This window comes from Meleagris gallopavo, chromosome Z (assembly GCF_905368555.1).
Source record: "Meleagris gallopavo chromosome Z, MGAL_WU_HG_1.1, whole genome shotgun sequence".
Lineage (NCBI taxonomy): Eukaryota > Metazoa > Chordata > Aves > Galliformes > Phasianidae > Meleagris > Meleagris gallopavo.
Genome location: NC_139435.1, coordinates 65,542,129 through 65,564,541, shown reverse-complemented (window position 1 = coordinate 65,564,541; position 22,413 = coordinate 65,542,129). Strand labels below are relative to the sequence as shown.

General features: G+C 40.4%; 1 protein-coding gene across 1 annotated transcript in view; it reads left to right on the top strand.

Moving 5' to 3' along the window:
- SNX30 (sorting nexin family member 30) overlaps positions 1–22,413 on the top strand; it is a 50,887-nt gene that overhangs the window by 24,415 nt on the left and 4,059 nt on the right. The window contains exons 3-8 of the mRNA XM_085213929.1: positions 5,635–5,745; positions 9,389–9,547; positions 12,740–12,935; positions 13,553–13,752; positions 17,538–17,624; positions 21,839–21,991. Of these exons, the coding sequence (XP_085070055.1) occupies positions 5,635–5,745; positions 9,389–9,547; positions 12,740–12,935; positions 13,553–13,752; positions 17,538–17,624; positions 21,839–21,991 (906 nt within the window). The remainder of the gene's footprint in view (positions 1–5,634; positions 5,746–9,388; positions 9,548–12,739; positions 12,936–13,552; positions 13,753–17,537; positions 17,625–21,838; positions 21,992–22,413) is intronic.

Sequence of the window (22,413 nt, the reverse complement as noted above, 5' to 3'; positions counted from 1 at the left end):
ACTGCAGGACAAAGGGAAATGGTTTTAAGTTGAGGGAGGGGAGAGTTAGGTTGGATGTCAGGGGGAAGTTCTTTACAGAGAGAGTAGTGAGGTGCTGGAACAGGCTGCCCAAGAGGTTGTGGATGCCCAGTCCCTGGAGGTGTTCAAGGCCAGATTGGATGGGGCCCTGGGCAGCCTGGTCTAGTATTAAATGGGGAGGTTGGTGGCCTTGCATGTGGCAGGGGGGTTGGGGATTCATGATCCTTGAGGTCCCTTCCAGCCTGGGCTGTTCTATGATTCTACAAGGATTCCCTTCTTAATCAGGAAAGCATAGGATGGCTTGGATTGAAAAGGACCTTAAAGCCCATCCAGTTTTTGCCCCTTGCTGTGGGCAGGGTTGCTAACCACTAGATGAGGCTGCCCAGGGCCCCATCCAACCTGACTTTGAATGACTTTGGGAATGGGGCATCCACAGCTTCCTTGGACAACCTGTGCCGGTGTCTCACTACCCTGAGTAAGGAATTTCTTCCTAATGTTTAATCTAAATCTCTGCTCTTCTGGTGTAAAACTATTCCCCCTTGTCCTATTACAATTGGTTGGTCTCCCTCGTATTTATAAGCATGCTTTAAGTACTGTAAGGCTGCAGTGAGGTCTCTCCAGAACCTTCTCCAGGCTGAACAAGCCCACCTCCCTCCTTCCTTCATAGGAAGTGTATTGCAGCCCACCGATAATCCTCATGGCTCTCCTCTTCACCTGCTTCAACAGCTTCACTTAAACCAGAAGCTAGAAGGTGGATAAGGTATTTACCTTATAACAGATGTGTTAACTCAATGTCGCCTTTTTTTCTTAATCTAAAAAATCTATACAGATTTCATATCTACCTACTTGTCTGTTAATACTTGCTTTATTCTGTATCTCACTGCAGCTACTGTCTCGTAGCATTACAGTAGTGTTTTAAAACAGTGTATTATTTATCCTCATCAATCACCTCACCTATTTATTACTTATTCTTGCAAACTTCTGGCTAACCCCTTGGGTCAACAATCCAGTCTACTATTGTTTGAAAAAATCCGGTTGGAAGTTTAACAGTATTAATGGCTTGACTCATTCTTACTGTACAAACAAGTCTTTTTTTGATGCCAACATAATTGCCTTGTCAGCCACTGTAGCTGAAAGCAGTAATTAAACATGGCAAAAGCTGCATAGGAATAATCCTTAGATGCTGTGATCGGGGTAGGTGCTGATGTTTCTACTTTCAGGTTGTAGTTCATAGCTTTAGAGCAAGTTTTGTTCCAGTCATCTGAGGGGAATGTAGTTATTATTGTAACACATACTTGAGTCTCTATGGAAACCACTGTAGAGAAAGAGTGTAACCTGACTGCAGTAGTATTTTCCTGTTTGCCCTTTTTTTTTTTCTTTTCCTTTTTTTAGGAAAGGTCTTCTATTGCAGCAGCAGAAACAGAGGTCTTCCAGTATGCCCCAGACTCCCCATGTACTAACGTCTTTGTCTGCAGGTAGTACTGGCTGGGGAAGGGTCCAGAAAGTTTAGTCTAACAGACTTGCAGTGAAGCAGAGCTGAAAGTATGGAGTTATCTTGGTCTTGCTTGTATCCCTGCTTTCACAGCTTCCTTCTTGGAGCCAAGTAGTGTTCCTCAGCAAGTCTTCTGGATTAACATGTTCTACAGCAGCAGAATAAGAATCCCCAAAAGAATGGGGTGAGCAAGTTAGACCTGACTCTGACTGTTACTCATACATTCTTGATACTGAAATTTTCTTAGAAGGAGTAGTGAGTGAAATCAAAAGAGAACGTGGGTGAAGCTTGTGCTGGGACTTAAATGGCCTTTGCTGTAATGACTGAAGTGCTCCAGATGTTCTTGATGACATCGCTGTGCTCTTCAGGTAAACTGATATGTACTCGAGGGATTTTATCTAAAAGATGTTTCTTCTGAGGCAGGAAAATTAACCTTACGCTATGTAGTCATCTCTCTTAAGGGAAATGTAGGAGTATTTCTAACTTTCCATTTATTGTACTTTATAGAAGGGCAGGGCATTCTTCTGTGCCTTCTTCTATGGAAATCTGAACAGCTGTATGCCATTCCTCATTGTCCTGCAGTTGCTCTGCAACTTGAATGGAGCTGCCTTCAAACCAGCAAATGCTGAAGTAGAATTCTTGTTCTCTTTTTCCTTTCCTTCTGCCCTTGCTTCCAGTGCATGCTTTGAATAGACGAGTACACAGAGTAGCTTGATCCCTATAGGGATGCAGATCTTAAATCATGCTCTTTTTCAAATGGGATAAATTGTATGAGGTAAACAAAATTGTTAATGCCAGCACTGTTACCTTTCTCCCACCATTCTGTTTTTTTTTAAATAGAATTTTTTACTATGGCTTAAATACTACCATGGGGGAAGTACATTTAAAATATTTAGTAAGCAAAAGACCAGAACTAGAGTGAGGAAAATGATTACTTATGCCTAGTTCTCACAAACTAGTTTTAGGTTTGACTGCTAACTCTTTTCAAGAAAGAAGAAACACCAGACTTGGCGTTTGTCTTAATAGTGCTTCTAACAAGAGATGAAAGTGTCTGTTATCCTTCCTGCTTTTTGACAAGTGAAACAGCACTGCAGTATTCCAGGCTTACTTAGTGGAACTGTGCTGGAATCTTCAGTAAATCTCTGGAAGTGTCTTACCTGTTATTTCTGGGAGGCTGAGATCTGCCATGTCAGTTTCTCAAATTCCTTTGGGAGAGATGTGTCCTTGAAAAATGAGATTTATGAATCTTAGTAAGAAAGCAGGAGGAATATGTCAAAAATCTACACTTCACTTCCCATCCCTAAGTGGTAGCAAGATCCTCTTCCATTCTGAGAACAGTGTGGAAAAAATAAGTTGTGCCAAGCTAAAGAACAGTTTGATCTGAAATCCAAATTCTTTCAGCATTAGTGAGATGTGGCTAAAACCTTCAAGATTTTAAGTCTCTTATGTTCTCTCCAAATAGTCTTTGAAAAACTTATTTGCTCTCTAGATTTGATAGCTTATGCAGCAAACACTAAACTGCTGATGAATATGATGCGTTTTTATTTGGCTCCTTTTGAATTACAAGAGCTGAAAAATGGAAAACTTCACAAATCTATTTGTAGCCTAAAGGCAAAGGAACAGTTTGCTGTAGGTGAACACAAACTGATACTAAGATTTAGATTAGGATTTATCCTCCTCAAATTATGCCTCCCTTCTTCCAGATTAAGTGGCACCTAATGGTTTTCTGTAACTGTTAGTAGAACACTGATTAGTAAGGTTCTCAAAGCTGGCAGATTGGATACCTCATTTTCATTGTTGTGCTGCAGGGTAAGGCACTCAGTTACTCGTTCACTGTATGATCTCTTTTCAGAGGACTTCACCCTATCACAGCCAGTTCACATAAGCTCTCCTATCAGATCGTTACTTTTCATTTCAATTTCAGGTGATCTTCTGCAAAGTGAAGTACAGCTTCTCCACTCTATGGGGCTGCTGAATCATGGCCTGAACCTCTGATTGATCACCTGAGGTGTGCAATGAGTCAGCCACGGGAGCACAGGTGAAGGCAAATCACCTGTGCTGCAGGAAGGGGTGGAGCCTGGCTCCACCTCTCCTAGACCCATTTAAGAGCTGACTGCCAGTGGGGAAGGATCTCTCTGGAGATCCGCTCCATTGGAGTTTATCTCACGAGCCCAGGACAGGGTGAGTGACTTTCTCTCATTACTCCAATATAAATTATATTAGCCGAGCTCCTGGATATATATATATATATATATATATACTATCTGTATATCCATTGGTTATACACCCACTAACAGGACAAAGCAGTCAGCTCTGGCTGATGAGGGCTCTTTACGCGTGTATGTGTTATCTTATTCTAGTGTATCAGGGCTCAGTGTCTTACTCCAAGCCTCTGTAAATGTTTCATATAAGGTGTCAAAAATATTATTTGTGCAGAGGCACTCAGCTGTGTTAAAAGAAGCTGTGATGCTCTGATGTGTAGCTGACTAAAATACAAATCCACAGTGGATATCTAAGTCTTGGCAGTCCCTTGTTCACAAATAGTTATGCTCCCCTGATGAGCATTCATTGTGTTAGCATATGTACTTAAATATACTCATACTCCTTACCATAGCTACTGGGTCAGAACAGGGATGAGGTGAGCTTGATGTCTTCTGTTGTAGGAAAGAAAGGTACAAAGAAACAGAAAACAAACCATTTCTTAGGTAATATCACAGTAGCATACTCTTCAGTATACGTTAAAGCTAAAGCTACTGTTGTGCTGGTGGCGTGCTAAGGCCTCTGGTTCTTCCTAAGGAGGTTGCTGGCATAGAACTTGCACAGAATGCCCTGTGAGGATTGATAGGCAGATGTGTAGTTGCTGGAGAGTTGGTACCATCCAGAAAGCAAATGAAAGGATGAACTGTGTTTAAAGGGTACCCACTTGGCTCTCTCCAAATAATGCTGTATGTGGAAGTTGTCATCAGTCTGGAAGAAAATACAAAATCACTGCTGAAATTTAGCATGGTTTTCATTGGCTAGGAATAGCAAAACAGCCTAGTGCTGGACTCAGTGCTAGTTGAAAGCTGGGAGAACTGATGAGTTCTCCAGAATGCAAAGTTTTTGATGTCTGGCTGTAGGTGCGATGCTGCAGTACCAACACGCTACTTTCATTGCAAGATGGTCTTGATGTTATTACAAGTAACTAAATATGACTTTCTAGGTTTCTCTGAGCTGTACGTCTCATTGAGACATCACCATAAGGACTGTCTGCCTTTCAATCAGGACTATCTGCTAAGTTGTTTGTCAGATTCCCCCAGTTAATACACACTTTGTTTAGTGCTGTTAGACAACTGTAATGCGTACTGTGTGAGCAGCCCCATGAAGTTAGGTTTCTATTCTACAGACTTAGAACACTTGCCAACAGTTTTTCTATATACTTGTCTTCTGCCTCAAACTTGTAATGGCAAATGTAACTCCTTGTTTTAATGAATAGGAACTTGAATTATTTAACTTAATATACTGAAATTTGGCATACCCTGTGTGAATTTCATATAGACAAACTGGTTTCTCCTCAAAAATCAACAAAACTTTTCCTTCAGCAAAACTAGCAATGGCTTATGCTCTAATCTTATAGCCTTGAAGGAGTTTAACAAGCCTGTGGTTTCTGGAATACAGAGTAGTGGTGAAACATTCCTCACCTGCAGTTAAACTGCTTCACAAGTAAACAAGTCATGAACTATCTTGGCTTTTAATTCTTGATTGCTAAGTAGTCTCGTCCTTGGAATAAAGATTTCATATATTCTCTTCAAATATGTGACTACCAAGAGATTAACGTGGTGCACAACATTCTCATCTTCCCAGACTACCCCCACAAAATTTGAGAACATGTATTCTAATACTGATAAATTCTAAGAATGCATCCCAAGTACTCTTTTTTTTTTTTTTTCCTCATTGCTGACTTTACCTCTGCTTAAAAGGCCATTTCTTTTGTGCAGCTTGTAAACTTCATTTTGGGGATGGAGTTCTACTGCAAGGCTTCTATGTCCTCATCCTCATCAATGATGGTTGTGCTGCATTGCTGCTAAATTTTGAGATTGAGGGGTTTTTGTGTACACTAAACTTATCCTGATTTTGTTTTCCAGACCACCCGAGCTGAGTTTGATTTGCCAGAATATTCTGTTCGCCGGCGGTACCAAGATTTTGACTGGTTGAGAAACAAGCTGGAAGAGTCTCAGCCAACACATCTCATTCCCGTAGGTAGTAAGCAAAAATCTGCTGTTAAGGACAGTTGTATATTTGTCTTTAAAGGGTGTAACACTCCTTTATCTTTAAATATAGCATTTTATTCAGCCTTCTGCTAGAGGAGTGGGAGGCACTGCTGATTTTTGACTGATTGTGAAGCTTAAACTTCTTCTTAAGTGCATTACCTGAGAGGTGAGCTTTGGTAGCCTCCTGTAGGAATTAGGCTGATGACAATACTTGTCCAAGCATAAGCAGAATGTGCTCAACTTGCTTGCACAATTATTACATCTGAATTTCTGAGTATAAGGCCTTGTAAAAGCTGCACAGGTTCTTCAAATCCTAGTGTCAACATTCAGGTCTGCTTTTTGAGCTGGTTTTAAAGAACATGTTTCAAGATCACTTGTGCTAGTATTTAAGAGCTCAGACTTAGCTGCCACACCATCAGTTAAGATCTCTATTTCATATGTTCAGTAGACAGAGGATTAGCTAAACTACTGCACCATTTCTGTCTCTGAAGCTTACAGGCAGTCTGATCACCATTTCATATGAGTAGACTGATACTGATCCATAGCAGTCTGTATTTCATTTTGTACAAAATGGTGGAAAAAGTAGGAAGACTAAGATCATGCCATCAGCTCTTCTGAACAAAGAAATCCAGGAAGGTCTGTAGTAGATCAGTTGTCAGGAAATAACAATGCTCTTAACATACCTTTACTTGCCCATCTGATATGAGAGCAAGTTTGTCTTTGCTCTCTCCCCCTCAGCAAGGACTAGACTGTGAGAAGTATTCAGTTAAGCTGTTCCAGGAACTATTTAACTTTTTTACTTTTCTAGGACATGCCTCCAGTTGGAATAATAATTCTGTCTTTCAAAGATCAGAAGTATCTTACAAAATTACATTACGCCAATGTCTGTTGCCAAAAAACATCTAGTAAATGTTTGGGGAGAAGAGAGGAGGGAGTATGCTTATCCAGGATAGGGAGGGTTAATATCAGCTTGCCAGTCCTTTGTCCATTTCTGTTCTCTGAATAGCTGAAAATGTCCAGGTTAAGGTTCTGTGAATTTCTCATGGAGGGCTGCCAGTGCTGCCTCAAGGCAGTAATGGCAATCAGCTCATACTCTAGCAGCAGGAGGTAATTTATAGTAAGGGAATCAAACTGCTTTGCTGTGAGAGAGAATTTGATGCACAGTGGACTGCATGTTGTGGTACAAACGGCTCAAGTTGCTCTAATATTGAACATAAAAACCTGCTGCAGAGCAAGGCAGTATCTTAAGTGTGCCTCTTCTAAAACATATGGAAGCAGGTCACACTGCCTTCTTGGTCTGCCTCCATGCAAATTCACTGTGATAACAGACATGGACTTGTCTCTTAATCTCCTCCATACAGTGGTATGATGGGGAGTTTGTCAAATGCTTTATGTATTCATTGCTTACAAGTAGATGGAGAATGGAGGCTAATGGCAATTTCAAGTGTACTGTGACTGTGGTGTATTCCGAAAGGATGTTTCCTAGCCAAACTAGGAACATCTGTTTTTATGAACTGAAGTGATGCAGTCCTTGGAGGCCTTCTGTCAGACAAAATGCAGAAAGAGGATTGTTTTCCTTACCTTGGTAAGGCCTAAAATCTTCCTGTAAAGAATGATGTCTTCCTGGAGCAGGGAGTCTTAATAGTGAATACTTAGCAGCCCAAGCAGACCAAATAAGACTGAAAATGGGTTTTTTTCCTCTTTGGTTACTATGACCTGAAACTTTCTCTCAAGTGTTATTTCAAGCAACTGTTTAAAAAGAAAAAAAAAAAAAGATATCTATTTCTATAAAGGTAAGCCTAATATGTCCAAGGATCTTGTCTTTGGGTGGTGGTGTTGGGTGCTTTGAGTCATTTCTGACTGCACTGAACTCTGTTGCCTATGACCCACACAAGGAAACGTTGTCCGTTAGTTAAGGGAGATAAGTAACACACAATTAAGATATTACTTGATAGCAGTGTCTACTATTTCAGATGGACCTCAGAAGATCTATGAAATAAAGAACTAGAACTGTGGCTCATTAGAAGTGCTTACTGTAATTTCTTGTCTCATGCTGTGTTTTTCCCATTATTGGCCAAACTACAGGGTGGCCAAACTCTTCTCAGCAGCTGTTCAGCTGTTCTCATTTGCAGGTAGTTCTGTGGCATACTGATCTACTGAAATAGGTTGGAGTTATAATGAAAGTGGAACTTAGCTATTAAATTTATCATGTACCTACATATCCCTGACTGTTACTTTCCTTTGTAATAGAACTAGTGACAGTAGCTTCACAGTCCTGTACTTTCATAGCCTATTTGATGAGGTTTAGATCTAGACGCTTAGAAGGGGAAAGTAAATATTGCTTTTCTGCTGTCTGAAGTGCGAACATTGATTTTTGGGATGTGAATGAGTGCTATAAAAGAAGCAACTTGAATTATAAACAGTATTAAAACAAGAAAATTGGGCCTCCCTGGGAGGGCAGGGATCTTCAAGAAAGTTGTCCAGCTCTTCTGTTTATGGTTTGCTGGGTCTTGCCAGAGGCTAAATGTCCTGCTGGCTGGGCTGTATCACAAGCACTTTCATCTAGTTTGAAGTATGTGATTTAATATACCAAAAGCACTGTTGGGTATAATTTAATGTGGATCCTAAAGGCTCAGTGTTTATGTAAAGCCACCTTGCTTGCAGAAGGAAATCCTATATAAATGAACTGAGTTTATGCTGTCTTGAATGAAAAAAAAGCAAAAATTGTATTTGTGCGTGAACAGTCATGCTGAGGCTGAAGCTTAAAGAGCTAGTCTGTCCGAAGGGATGCTTTGAAGTTTGGAAACCAAGTGTAAAAAGAAGCTAAATACCACAGAGATAGTAGTTCTTGAGGCTATCTTAAGCTTACATGTGTGGAACTTCAGAGATAAACTGGTGGAGGTGAAGTAGAAATAAAATGAAAGAGTGGATATGTTGGCAGACTTTTATCACCTACACAGGCATGCTCAGGAATGCTAACTGGTAGATGACCGTATGGCAAGTACTTCAGAAAATGTCTGGCCTGGTCTGCTTGAGCATTTGCCATGACAAACCCGTTTGTATTTCTTTGATGGATGTAGTTCTGTCACGAGGACTAGAGACTCCAACACTCCTGAATTCTATAGAAAAACCCTGTCTGGGAGCTCTAAATATAGAATAGAGAGGAGAAGGAGGAAGTAGAGTTGTTAGGTTTTTTCAGGTTTCCTTGAACTGAGCCACTCAATATAAATGTCAGTTCTCAGTGTGTGCATGTAAGCATATGTGTGTATCTATATGCATGCATTTTACTGTGGTGAATAGCGTGCAGCTAAAAGGAATGGCAGCAAAGAAGTGGAGCTTCTTCATGAATGGTGACTGGAGGAAATTGCCCTAGGCTGTCCTGGAAGTACTTAGTGTTCTTAGTACTAAGACATATAGTAATAGACTCTGCTGTCTTCAGCTGAGTTGCTAGGGTTAGGCCAGAGCTACTAAAGCATGATGCAGAGCAGGGCTTGCATCCCTTCTTACGTATGGTTCCTACTAACAGAATTTCACTTCCTGTTGAGAGTGGAGTTAGGTTGTTTAGTAAGTTTCAAGTACAAGTATTTTTTTGGTCTTTTGAATCTTGTGTTTTGTTTGTTTCTCTCAGCCACTTCCTGAGAAATTTGTGGTGAAGGGCGTTGTTGATCGCTTTTCTGAAGAGTTTGTGGAGACCAGGAGGAAAGCATTAGATAAATTCTTGAAGAGAATAACTGATCATCCGGTGCTTTCTTTTAATGAGCATTTCAACGTATTTCTCACAGCCAAGGTAAGCCAGTAACTTCCGAACCCAGTCACTGACATGGACAACAGAACAGACACCTTTGCAACCTCTTTTGAAATAAAAGTAAGGAGTCATTAATAAAACTGTATTTGTGGGGCAAAGCTTGCCCTAAAAGGCCAGAGTTGTCTGGGGGACCTTTGATGTTACATCTGTGTTACAACTGTGCAGGTTCACTTTGCTAGAAAAAGAGCGGTCTGCAGATAGAAGTTCTCTTCTCCAGCCCTCCTTATTTTGGATCCTTATATAGAGGCTCTTAAAAATATATTCTGAAGTATACTCCTGTGATGCAAGAGAGATTCAGAACAGAAAAAACTGTGGACTATGTAAAATCCTCTTTTCAGGGTGGACAGAAGTAAAAGAGGAAGAAAGATCTCTTGCACAAAAGCTTGCAAATTTGGTTGTTGTTTTTTTTTTTTTCCCATCCTTGTTTGTACTTTCTATACTGCTTGCACTTTTTGCTTCCAAAGCAAAGGGTGAAGACTCCATTGCTTGTTCTTGGTCAATAACTTCATGCTCATCTTTTGCATAAAGCATCTAGAAGCCATGTAATTTTCTTTGTCTGTCTTTTGAACTGCATTTTAAATAAGATCAGGGTGGCCTGCAGTCATGAGTTTGACCTGATAAGTGAGGAGAACTGTAAAAGCATATTTCCCCAGTGTCACATTACACTACTTCACTCAAATGTGAATCTTAATTTGAGCTCATTCTGATGCTCTGCTTGATAGTAATGTGAGACTCAGTCTTAAATTCCCTTCTTTTTTTTTTTCTGCACCCTTCCACTCATGGTGAACATTGCATTTTTAGGCTTATTTCAGCAGTAGAATTAGCTCTTGATAATCAAGCATGTGATAGATTGCTCTGCTTTTCAGTTGTCAAAGCAAGATGTAAAATGCTTAATTGTTTAGTTGTCTTCTGGCATCGTTGCACCTTTGTAAAATGAATGGTAAAGCCTTTATCCTCAGCCATGTGTAATATCCTTTGCTTTGACAATATGGAGTGTCCAGAGATGCTGGGAGAAAAGGACATGTGTTTTCCAGTCTGTCTTTAGTGCTAGTATATTATTTATTTAGTAATCAGAAATCAGTTCACTCTATCAGGACTTCAGAATTTAGTTATTATTATTATTTCTTATTATTATTTCTTATTAATACTTCAGTATTTAGTTATTATTGCAGAAAGTCATTAGACCACCTTCTGGCTGAAAAGGGGAACCAACCTTTCTTTAAATTTCCTGTTTGAGTTAGTAAGATGGTAGAATGCATGAGAGAATGAGTGAATAATTTTGAATTAGAGTCTTGTTTCTGATGCCTACATGCACGTAACACGTCAAACAGACAGAGGGCAAGAGTCAAGGAACCACTTCATTTTAAATGCAAACGTAATTAAATGTTAGGTTATCTTAATCAGATTTAGTTTAACGTAAGTACTTCAAAAGAATAGCATAGTGCATGTTTTGAATATGGAATTTTGTATTCTTTTTTTTTCCAAGAACACTTAAGCTGTAATCTGATTTTATGCTACCACGTATTGATTCTTGGCCTTTGTATGTCTGCTCTGTTTGAAAATTTTTCTTGCTCATGCTGTTTCAGCTCTTCAGCATGTCTTTATGTTGAATAGTGACCCCTGCTGGAAAGAGTAAAATGCACAGTGGATGGCATTTTTCCCAATTAAATCTACGTTTTCTGATGTGCTCTAAAGGTGAAATCTTCTGAGGATTGGCTGTGCTAGTTTTCCTAGGCTGTACTTTTTCCTCTGTATGGTCTCCTTGGTCCTGTCTGACTACACAGCTGGTGTGAGGAGGCTGCTGAGCAAATAGACATGCAGTCTGTAGCTCTGTATTAGCCTATCAAAGCCAACTAATGGATGTGCATAGTGCTGGTGTTATAGGCTGTATCTTAGAAGTTTGTTGTGGTAGATAAGTTCCTCTGTGCTGCTCTCATTTTTCTTTCTCAACAAAATTGGGAGAACAAAATATTTTGAGTTGAAATAGGCAGGGAGATAACTCACCCTTACTATTGAAGGCGGAACAGACTCAACCTAAGTGAGATTAATGTAATGTATTGCCTACTGATTAAAGACTAGAGCAGTAAGAACTAAAAGCAAACTAAAAACACCTTCCCATCCTTCCACCCTTTTCTACCTGAGCAGTACAGGGCGATGGGGGCTGCAGTCAGTCCATAATGCACCATCTCTACGACTTCCTGCTGCATGTGGGTCCCTCCCATGGATGCAGTCCTTTCTAAATGGATACTGCGTGGGCTTCCCATAAGCTGCAGCTCCCTGAGCACTGCTCCAATATTGCTCCATTCCACAGGGTCCACCCTTCAGGTATTGTTCCATATAGGTCCCCCTTGGCAGCAGCAGCTCTCCTGGCCTCCTGCTCTGCTCTGGGCTGCTCTCATTGAGCTGCAGCTCTTGACCAGAGTGCTTCTGCCTCCCCCAGGCCGCATCCCCTGCTGCAGTGGGGGTTTCTCCATGGCTGCACTGCAAGGGACAGCCTTCTCCACCAGTGACCTCTCCTGGGCTGCAGGGAGCTACTGCTCCATGTCTGAAGCACCTCCTGCCCTCCTTCTGCACTGACCTTGGCTGTGAGAGGGCTTCTTCTCAATGTGAGAGGCTGCTTCTCTCACATTGCTCATTTCTCTCTCTATGCTGCTATTGTGCAGCACTTTTTTCCTACCTTAAATTTTCTGTCCCAGAGCACACCCAGCATCACTCATGGCTCAGGTCTGGCAGTGGTGGGTCCTTTTTGTAGCAGTTGGAACTGGCTTTGACCTGGCATGGGGCAGCTGCTGGACTCTACTCAGAGTCCACTTCTGCAGACCCTCTGTTAGCAAAACCTTGCCATTTAAAGTTTAATGAATGATTGTCAAGAAGTCTTGGTGGAAATAGATCTACTCATGTCACTGTGCCCCTGATTGCAGTGCAGGAACATGGGGAAGTCTAGCCATACAGTGGTGGGGGCACTCACTGCTCACAGTATACTTCATACCATTCTCCTGGATAGTATATCTCTTTCTAGAAGTAGCTGTCTGACTTGTACAAGATAAGGTTTTGTGTCCAGGGCTATGTGCTGCATGTAATCTTTTGCCTTTGTAATGTTTGATCTTGACTGGGAAGTATTTTTTGCTGTATTGGTCTTCCAGCACACAAATACTGTTTGTTCTTACCTACCAGGATCTTAATGCATACAAAAAACAAGGAATGGCATTGCTGTCAAAGATGGGGGAGTCAGTCAAGTATGTCACAGGAGGTTACAAATTAAGAAGTCGTCCACTGGAGTTTGCAGCCATTGGAGAGTATCTAGATACATTCTCTCTAAAACTCGGTACCATTGACAGGATAGCACAACGGATTATCAAGGAACAGTTGGGTAAGGACTAAAGTGTTCAACTTTGATAATTCTGGCTGGGATCTCTATCTTTTCCTGATTGATAGCATAACTAACATACCTCAATGATTATAACATGTAATAAGCCACACAGAGCATAAATTCTAATGCCTCTTGCAGGTTTAAAACAACCTAACAGAGTATCTTGTCTTATCTCAAATCTGAATGTTTTTAAAGTTTTTCTTGTTATGTTAACCTATTTTCTTACTGATTGTTATTTCTCAGAGGACTTTTGGGAAGAAGAAAACCTATAGATTTTAGCTGGAATTGTACCAGTGGAATTCTGAAGACAATAATCTTAATGGATCTGTCTTGATGAAACAACTGAGTTTTACATGTCTAAGATATGACTTTGGCTACTCTACAGAAGAAATATTTATGTATACCGAAGTTTTCGGGGAAAAATTAGCTGAGCTGGTGTAATATGGACCAGTTGCCTCCATGCAGCTGTGGAGCTCTGATTATTAAGATGCTAGACTGCTATGAGAGTTAATGTTTGCCAAGCTTGGTCGTAGTTTCTTCTTTTTTAGCATAAGTGTTTGTGATACTTTTGCCTAGTTCTTTCTGTTTTCATTTTCTTTTCCCTTTTGCCTCTGCAGAATACTTGGTGGAATTACGGGAATATGGACCTATTTATTCAACCTGGAGTGGGCTGGAGGTTGAGCTATCAGAGCCACTGGAAGGGGTGTCTGCATGCATTGGGAACTGCTGCACGGCTCTTGAAGAACTCAGTGAAGATATGACGGATGACTTCCTGCCGGTGCTTAGGGAGTATATACTGTACTCGGAGTCAATGAAGGTAAAGGGAACCAAGTGACTGAAGACAGTGCTATTTTTTATTCATGGGGTGATGTCTGTGAGCTAAGTCTCTATCAGGATGAGAACTCTTCAAGTGAGCAGTGATCGTAAATCTTATTGCATGGCAGAAAGTTTGCTGAAACAGACAACTCTAATTTTGGCTGCTTGAGCTTCTCACCACGCACCCATGGAATAGTGTGCATTACTAACACACTTTATAGAGCATTAACAAATAAATTCCTTTGAGGACTTTCTTTTGGAGCAACCATTATGAGAGCATGATATACCCTCCTTTAGAAATATATAACAGCTTGCTGGAAACCTAGTCTGAGCAGGGTTATCCTCCCTCTTAGTCTTTCTATACCTCTGAAACTAAGAACTGGAAATAGTTATTTGCAGATTTCTCTTCTTGATTTCAAATGGCTGGTTGCAAGTCTGTCTTGCCTGGCTTAAGCAAATGATTCTTGCAGAAGGCTTTGCACTCATTTTCTGAAGCTACGATTTATTTTCATACTCATATTATAACCGTGGTTATATCCAGTGTAAGCTAGGTGCATTTCCTTTGCAATACCAGAGTGCTTGGAGATGAGGCTAGAATCTGGGATGTTCGGATTCTTTCTGCAGGAGAGAGTGTGTGTATGTGTATTTAAACAAGACATGAAGTTATCAGAAAAAAAGCCTCTTACCCCAGAACATCTACCTTTTCATGATACAGATTCCATGGCATCTGAAGTATCAGACTGATTTATAGGTGGTGTTTTGCACAAATGTAGAGAGAGGTGGGAAAGCTTTACTTTAGGTTTAGGAGTGCTCAGATGATGACAAAGATACTGAATGCATTCTCCAAGCTAACAGTCTAGCTGCAATATTTTTTTTGTCTTTTTGCTGCAAGTCTTTAATGCTGCTTTAAGTGTTCTCTAGCTTCCTGAAGTACCTTTTCAGTTGAAGAAGCCCTTGCTTTGTATCTTAATTTCTATGCTGTTGATTTGACTTTCAAGTGTTCTAAAGGATTCTCTCCTTCTGTCAGTTTTTCTCAAAGTGGCTGAAGTTGCTCATTGTGTTGGTGCTTTGGAAATAGTTGGATCTAGAAGCTGTATTTGCAAAATAGGAATTCAATAAGGATTATGTTGCTTAGTGTCAAGCTTGGTCACTTCAGTACTTCTATCACATCTGAAAATCAAGAATAAAAACTGTTATTAGGTAAAGCAGACTGCTCTTTGTTTCCATCTCTCCTGGATACCAAAATTGAAATCTGACAGGCCATACTAAGCACAGTTTTCTTATTCTAAAATGTAAATCTCTTAGTATTGATGTGGTAGTCAGCTACAGCACTGTGTTGCCAGACTTGATGAAACTGAGTAAGTAACTGAAAATGAGGTTTCTCATGGAGTGCAAGAAGCTTCCTCTTGAAAAAACTGTTCTCTTCGTGAGCAGTGCTATATTCATCGTCTGCTTTGAAGCCTGCTGTGAAATGTCTGTGTGGACAGCTTTTGGACAAGATACTTGAGGGAAGGTAAGTCTTTTTGGGTTCTAGGAATTCAGTGCAACCTTGACAGCTTTTTCCACTGCAAGTTGCACCCTAGCTATGTAGCTTAGAAACCTGATTTGTGGAGCTGTCTTGAGCTGGGTAATGCCTCGCTGGAATAACTGCCGGGTTCACTTCAACTTTTTTTTTTTTTTTTAGCAATGAGTGCTTCCTTTTTCTTCTTAAGGAGCACTGTTTTTACCTTGTGGGGCCAGCCTGAGGGAACTGAACCTACAGAGGCAAAGACCAGAAAGCCTGGTTGGAATACACATGAACTCGTTCCAGGGAAGCCACATATCTTGTCCCTGTATTTGTTTGAAAGATTTGCAGGAATGGATAGAAACTGGGATTGTGGGCTTGAATGTAAAATGTGTGGTGGAGGCTAGGAGTGACATTGACTAAAACACAGTCCACACAGCCAGATAGTGTCTGGAATTCTGGCACAAGTGTGTGGTAACATTTTTCTGTTGTATGCGGGTGTTCAGTGGAGGTATGTGCAGAGGACAAAGGCAGTTCTAAATAATTTAGTGCTGATTCTAAAATCATATATGAACTCTATATGCTTAATGGGGCCTGAAAGGCCTATCAGGTTATATAGTTCCCAGCTATGTGCTTGGACGCTATTAATACTTTTTTAAAGCAAGCAGCATATGAACAGTCTCTTCAGAGGCATGCAGTAAATGGTGAGTTCTAGTTGTAATAAGAAGGTATATGCAGTGCAAGTGGCATAGCATCACAACCTGAGAAAAGAGGCTGGTGGCAAACTTCTGAAGCTCTTTCAAACATGTAGGTCAATGGGGAATGTTTCAACCAAATACAAATTGAAAGACCTACGTCACTGAAAGCAGGCTAAGTCTTATTTGTTATACAGCAACCAGTGATTTTGTTCTTTATACAGCTGAAGTGGTGACTTCTTGTGTGGTGTTTTTTCTATTTTTGGTATTTCTGTCTCACTGAGGCCCTAACAATCAAATGTTGCATAGGTACTGGTAAATCTGAGGATACTTAATACAGAGCTCTTCTGAGAAGCTGCTCAAGTGTAATGCATTAATTGGCAGCTGTGAAGAGATTGCCTGGGGCTGCCTGAGTAAATACATCCTCTCATGTATGGGACAAATAAAAGGGAAGGCAGTATTTTCTCATTGCTTTCAGGTCAACCATTAATGGATAGTTTAAGCTTATTCACAAGCGTGTCGCTAATGGTCCATAGTGGGCACTTAAGAAGGAATAAAATACATGCCCTTTGAATCTGCTCTGTTGGTACCTGTTAATCATTGGCTAATGCACATTCAGAACCTGTGTACTGTACTAGCTTCATGTTCATGGGGGCTGAATGCAATTGCTTGAAGTGGTTATTTGTCTGAGAAAATAATCTCAGTTGACTCAGGCTTACAGGACACTATGAAGTGGTCAGGTTTTTGTTGCACTGACAACCTCAAGGACTTGAGTATTGTTTCACATAAGTGCTTAGATTGTGAAATGCATGGGTATGTCATGGTTTTTCCAAGCAAGCATGACTGATAAAACAGCATGTGTGCTGTCCTATCCCTTTTTTGTTTTTTTTTTTTGTTTGTTTGTTTTTACCTAAGCCAGCAGTAAATTTGTGAATGGAGCATCTTTTCAGGTATAATGGGCTGAGGCTTAAAAGAGTTATGATTGCAACATCTCCTGCCTCTAGCTGCATTACTTATTCCTTCACACAGAATGAAGTTCTTCAGAATAATAGCAGTGGTGGCCTTAGGAAGGAGGAGGGAGAAGGTGATGATTAGTAGGTATAAGGCTTGTACGTTTTGGACAAATTTTGTATGTTACAACTTCTTAGTAGTCTATATTCTTAATAAGACTAATTTCTATTTGTTGTTTTTATACTGTAAGCCTATAACAGGACTGTAGCGAAGAACTTGGATTGTAGATAGAAGAATAGACTCTTTTATTCTCAGTTCTGGGAAGCCTGTGTCTGTAAAATGTTTACAACGTGAAAGTCACATGGGTAGTTCAGTTCTTTCACATTTTCAAAGTAAAATGTGCTTTTCATAAGGTTAATTCTTTTATTATTAAAAACAGCAAAACAAAACACCCGAACTGCATCCTTGAAAGTTGAGGTCTTTATCTGACCCTCTAATTGCTGAAAACAGGACAATATACAAAAAGGCAAACTTGGGACTGAGTTACCACTACAGCAGTAACGCTGTAGTTTCTTACAGATGGGAAGGGGAAGGCAAGAACGTCCTTCTCATAATTGTCTTTTCTCTTGCCCATAGAATGTGTTGAAGAAGAGAGACCAAGTTCAAGCAGAGTATGAAGCAAAACTGGAAGCAGTAGCCTTGAAAAAAGAAGACCGTCCAAAGGTTAGCACTTAAAATTGCTCTGCAGAATCAACCTGCACTCCCACTGCTTTCTGATAACAGTAAAGAAATAGAGCTTGCTTTTTCTGGGTGTAGCTTCCTCTCTGCAGTATTAACACTTTGAGGCAGAGCAAGAGTTTGGTGGTAAGCTGGTGCAAAATGAAGACCTAGGTACAAACGCATTTAACCTTGTCTAGCAATGTCTCTTATTACTGATTTCCCACCATTTAGAGAGGGGTGGCTCTGACCTGTTTTGGAGCACCTAGTTGGACTGTTGAGTAGCTTTAAATGATGGTAACTAAGCAGCTTCTGGTAATTTTGGTCTATGATTGCTGAATCAAGTTCCTAGACACTGGCATCACTGAGCTATACCATGTAACTCCTGTTTTGCTCCTTCCACTAGGGAGATCTTTCGTTGTGATGCTGTACTTAGGCAGCAGGGGTCACTGGGTAACAGGTTTTGGCTGGGCTTCATGTACTTGGCACTGGTGAGGCCCCATCTCGTGTGCTGTGTTTAGCTTTGGACACCTCAGTACAGAAATGACACTGAGATGCTGGAGCAGGTCCGAAGAAGGGCAGCAAGGCTGGATAAAGGGCTTGAGAATATGGCCTATGATGAGAGACTGAAGGAACTGGGGCTATTTAGTCTGGGGAAAAGGAGACTGAGGAGAGACCTTATTGCTCTCTTCCAGTATCTGAAAGGTGCTTACAGCAAGAGCGGGGTTGGTCTCTTCTCACTGGTGACAGGACGAGGGCAAATGGAGTCAAAGGTAAGCTTAGGTTGGATATCAGCAGAAACTTCTTTACAGAAAGGGTTGTTAGGTACTGGTATAGGCTCCCCAGGGAGGTGGTCGAGTCACCATCCCTGGATGTGTTTAAAAACACGTGCATTTGGATGTGGTACTCAGGGACATGGTTTAGCAGAGGGTTGTAAGAGTTAGGGTAGTATGGTTAGGCTGTGGTTGGATTTCGTGTTCCTTAAGGTCTTTTCCAACCTGAGTGATTCTGAGATTCTGTGATTTCAAACTTGTGTGCTTATGCTGCCACCTGCTTTCTGCATGAAGAGAACTGCAAGAGATGTATCTTATATCAGTGTTACTGTGACCAACAATGAAAACAGGTTTCGTACCCTCTTTCTGCCTGGGTTTTTTGGCTCTCCTCCATCTTTCTGTTAAAAACTGAAGAATGAATTCTAACATTACAGGCACTGTATAATAATGTTAAAAGAGGTTCAAGTCTTTAATCTAATTTTGAAACTGAAGGGTACAGATTGTGGAAAAGCAACCCTTTTTTCCAATCCTCAACCTGTATCTATCATAGACTCTGACAAAAGTGATAGGAGGATGGCTTAGGTATCTTGTATCTGCCCCACTGCTGATTCTTGTGTGTATAACTGTTACTTCCTAAGTGTAGCTTTGTATATGTAGGTATTCTAACCTATTTTGTGGATGGAACCAATCTAGCACATCCAGTAAGCCATTTGAGGATATCAGGTACTGATTTCTGTCATGATCCTGATATAGCAGAGCTGCTAAATTTTGCTAATTTCTCACCTACTAAAATGTTCTTTAAGCTCACCTCTTGCTAGGATTATTGTGTGAAGTGCAATATTTAAATACCAGTCTTCAAGAATTTTTTGAATTCTTACATTTCCTCTCCAGAGTATCATAATCATATATTTTGGTAACTTGTTGTATCTTTTTTCTTAATGTAAGACCTTTACAGCATATAAAAGGGGAAGCTGAAAAAAAAAAAAATATAATTCCTTGCATGTTCGTAAGATACTAGCTCACAACTTCTAGATTCTTTCCAGCCTGAGTGGAATGTCCTTATCTATAAGAACTGATAAGTTACAGCAGTTGGTAGCTGTGCATCTTACATTTAGTGAGTTATCCTGGCTATAAGTTCCTAGAAACTATTAGCAGACAGAATACTAACGAGCTGGCTTACGCAGTGGATGTCATAATAGCATTTATGTTCCTTTCAGTATATTTGGCTGATTGGCAGAAGTTACCTTAAAACAAATGAACTAAACCAAAACAAAAAAAAAACACAAAACAAACCCAAACAAAGCTAGTTTTTTATCATTGCTTGTTAACTTCTTCCAGTGGATGGCATTCTGGGACTCAGTACGCATAATCAGACCATCTTCACAGGACTCCACTGATGTCATTATGTGGTTTTCAAATCAGCTTAAAACTCCATGGATTGTAAATACAGAAGGCTTTTAGGGCTGCTATGAATGTCTGTCAGGAAATATTGCTCAGAATTATGAAGTTTCCAGCAAAAGCACTGTGTAGCTTCTTCTGTATGTGTTGTGTTTAACATTAGAGTAACAGTGCGGAGTCTTCAGCTTTTCTGTGGGTAAGCAAAAATACAATGGAGAAGTGCTGCTTGCTTTGGCATGTTGTTATAGTAATTCAACTAAGACAGTGAAGCACAGACACTTCCTTTTAGTAAGATGAAATCCACTTCTAATAATCTAGGTCTGTCTGTCTCAAGGATTTGTAATGTGGTCTGTGGGAACAGTGAATATAGCAGCACTGACTTTGAAGTGAAAAGTGATTGTGTGTGTTTGAGGGGGGATTGTGGAGAAACTTGTTTCAGTGTGTGTTTCCAAAGAGCAGGAAGAGTAAATACCATATACGTACACTTACAATCCTGAATAAAACCAGTGTGTATTTAGATGCTTCAAGAAGCCTGAGGAAACCTAATTGGAGTTCATTGCTATAGTTTCTCAATTAGAACATACATAATCCATTTTCTGATCACTGGATTGTTATTGTAGCTCTCTCTATATACAGTCCTTTCAACCTGGTGGAGAACTGACTATGGGAAAGAATGCTTTCTTTTAGATCTTTAATATGGTTTTGGATCTCAGCAGAAGCAAGAAGCTAGTGAGCATTTAGAAACTGAATTGGTTTGGGTACTGTTATATGGTTTTGCTTCCAGAATGAATGACTCTTTCTCTTGACAGCTGTGCCTTTCCTATTAAAGTAACAGCATTGTTAAAAATGATGAGAGACATGCTTGCTTTAGGAGGATGTCAATCATCTAAACCTTCCAGCCAACTATCTTGCAAGTTCTTGTTTGAAGCCTGTGAGAGATCTTTGTCGTGAGTTTTAGCAGACTGGATTCTGTAGCCAGAAGCATAGTAATCAGAGAAGGTGGAAGAACTATGTAGCTACCAGCCATAGAGTTGCTTGTAATATAAATCCAGTTGTGTGAATGAAGGGTTACTCAAAGCTCATGAGCACCAAAGAGGTACTCCCTTGTGTTTCACAGAGCTATATTGGAGCCCAGATGTAGGGCTTTCTCTGACTGTTAGCCTATGGAGTACTTCACTGAGTGTCCCTAACTGCATTGTGGAGAACAAGGGTCGGTATGTTTCTGCTTAGATGTGTGCCTTGCCACCTGCAAGGTAGTAGTAAACTACCCACAAAGAACAGAAATAAAATAAAAGGAATTTCCTGACAACTTCTGCAGATACTCTTGTTTCTACCCTTTGTGCAGTTCACAGCTTCTAGAGAGGAAATCCACTTATCACATTGGTGCCAGTGCTCAGGAGTTTCCTCTTCTGATGTCTTGAGCTAGTTGTGAATATATTACTGCCTGTGTAGACCACAAATCACAAGGAGAAGAAAGAGAATGATGTTCATGATTTTTCTGCTTGAAGCACTATTTGTGGCTTGTTCCTGTAGTTGTTTGGCAGTATATAGCACTTTGATCTAAATCATAAGCAAAAAATGCCAGTTTCTTTGTCCTAGCTTGCATTTGTCTTGAGTTGATGAGTAGTGGTGTAATCTTTTTCATTCTCCTTGTAGACCTGCAGTGGGCTATCCTTCAGTATTTCTCACATTGCTTATGTATGATGACATGTCCCATTAACACGTGGACCAGATGAACTTACTTGGCCCACGTGTTAATGCCTTTAATTCCTTTTGTCTTACGATCAATGCTTTGCTTTTTTTTTTTAATGTAGCCTGTAAAGTTAAAGCTAGAGGCCTAGAATTTTTTTTCTGCAGACAGAGCTGATCACTACTGTTTATTGTGGTCAAAATATAACACCAAAACATGTCATTCAGCCCTTTGGGCAAACCTGGATGTTTGTTGTTTCACTGGTGAAAATTGGGATTCAAGCTTATTTAGCACCTAGTGCTCTGAACAACAGTATCAATCTTGGATTTTTTTTTAATTATTTTTATTTTTTTCTGCAGGTACCCACAGATGTTGAGAAATGTCAAGACCGAGTAGAATGTTTTAATGCTGATCTGAAAGCAGATATGGAGAGATGGCAGAACAACAAGCGGCAAGACTTTAGGCAGCTACTCATGGGAATGGCAGATAAAAACATCCAGTACTACGAGAAGGTATGTGACATTATTGTAGCACTGGCAGGAGTAAAGGTAGTTAATTGTCCTTCAAGATAGTGGTTATTCTTCAGGAAATGTTTGTGCCATTTTACAGTAAAGAACTTGAACATCTTAATTCTTCAGAGCTGTGGAAGCTGCTCTTTATCAGCAGCTTAGCGTAGCCTCTTGAGTTTGTGGTAATGCTCAAGTGATCTACATGAGACTAGCTGTCACTTGAAGGCATTCTTTTGATAGCACTTTGTACTGGATGCTTGTCTGTCTTGGATTCTTGAATTGAACAAATTGCTGAGCTGGAATAGTAGTTTTCTTTCTGCTTGGCAGCGGTGAAGGAAAAGTCCAAAAACATGTGTTGTGTATGCCCCATCGCTGAGGGCCTTCAGGGCCAGGTTGGATAGGGCCCTGAGGAGCCTGGTCTGGCA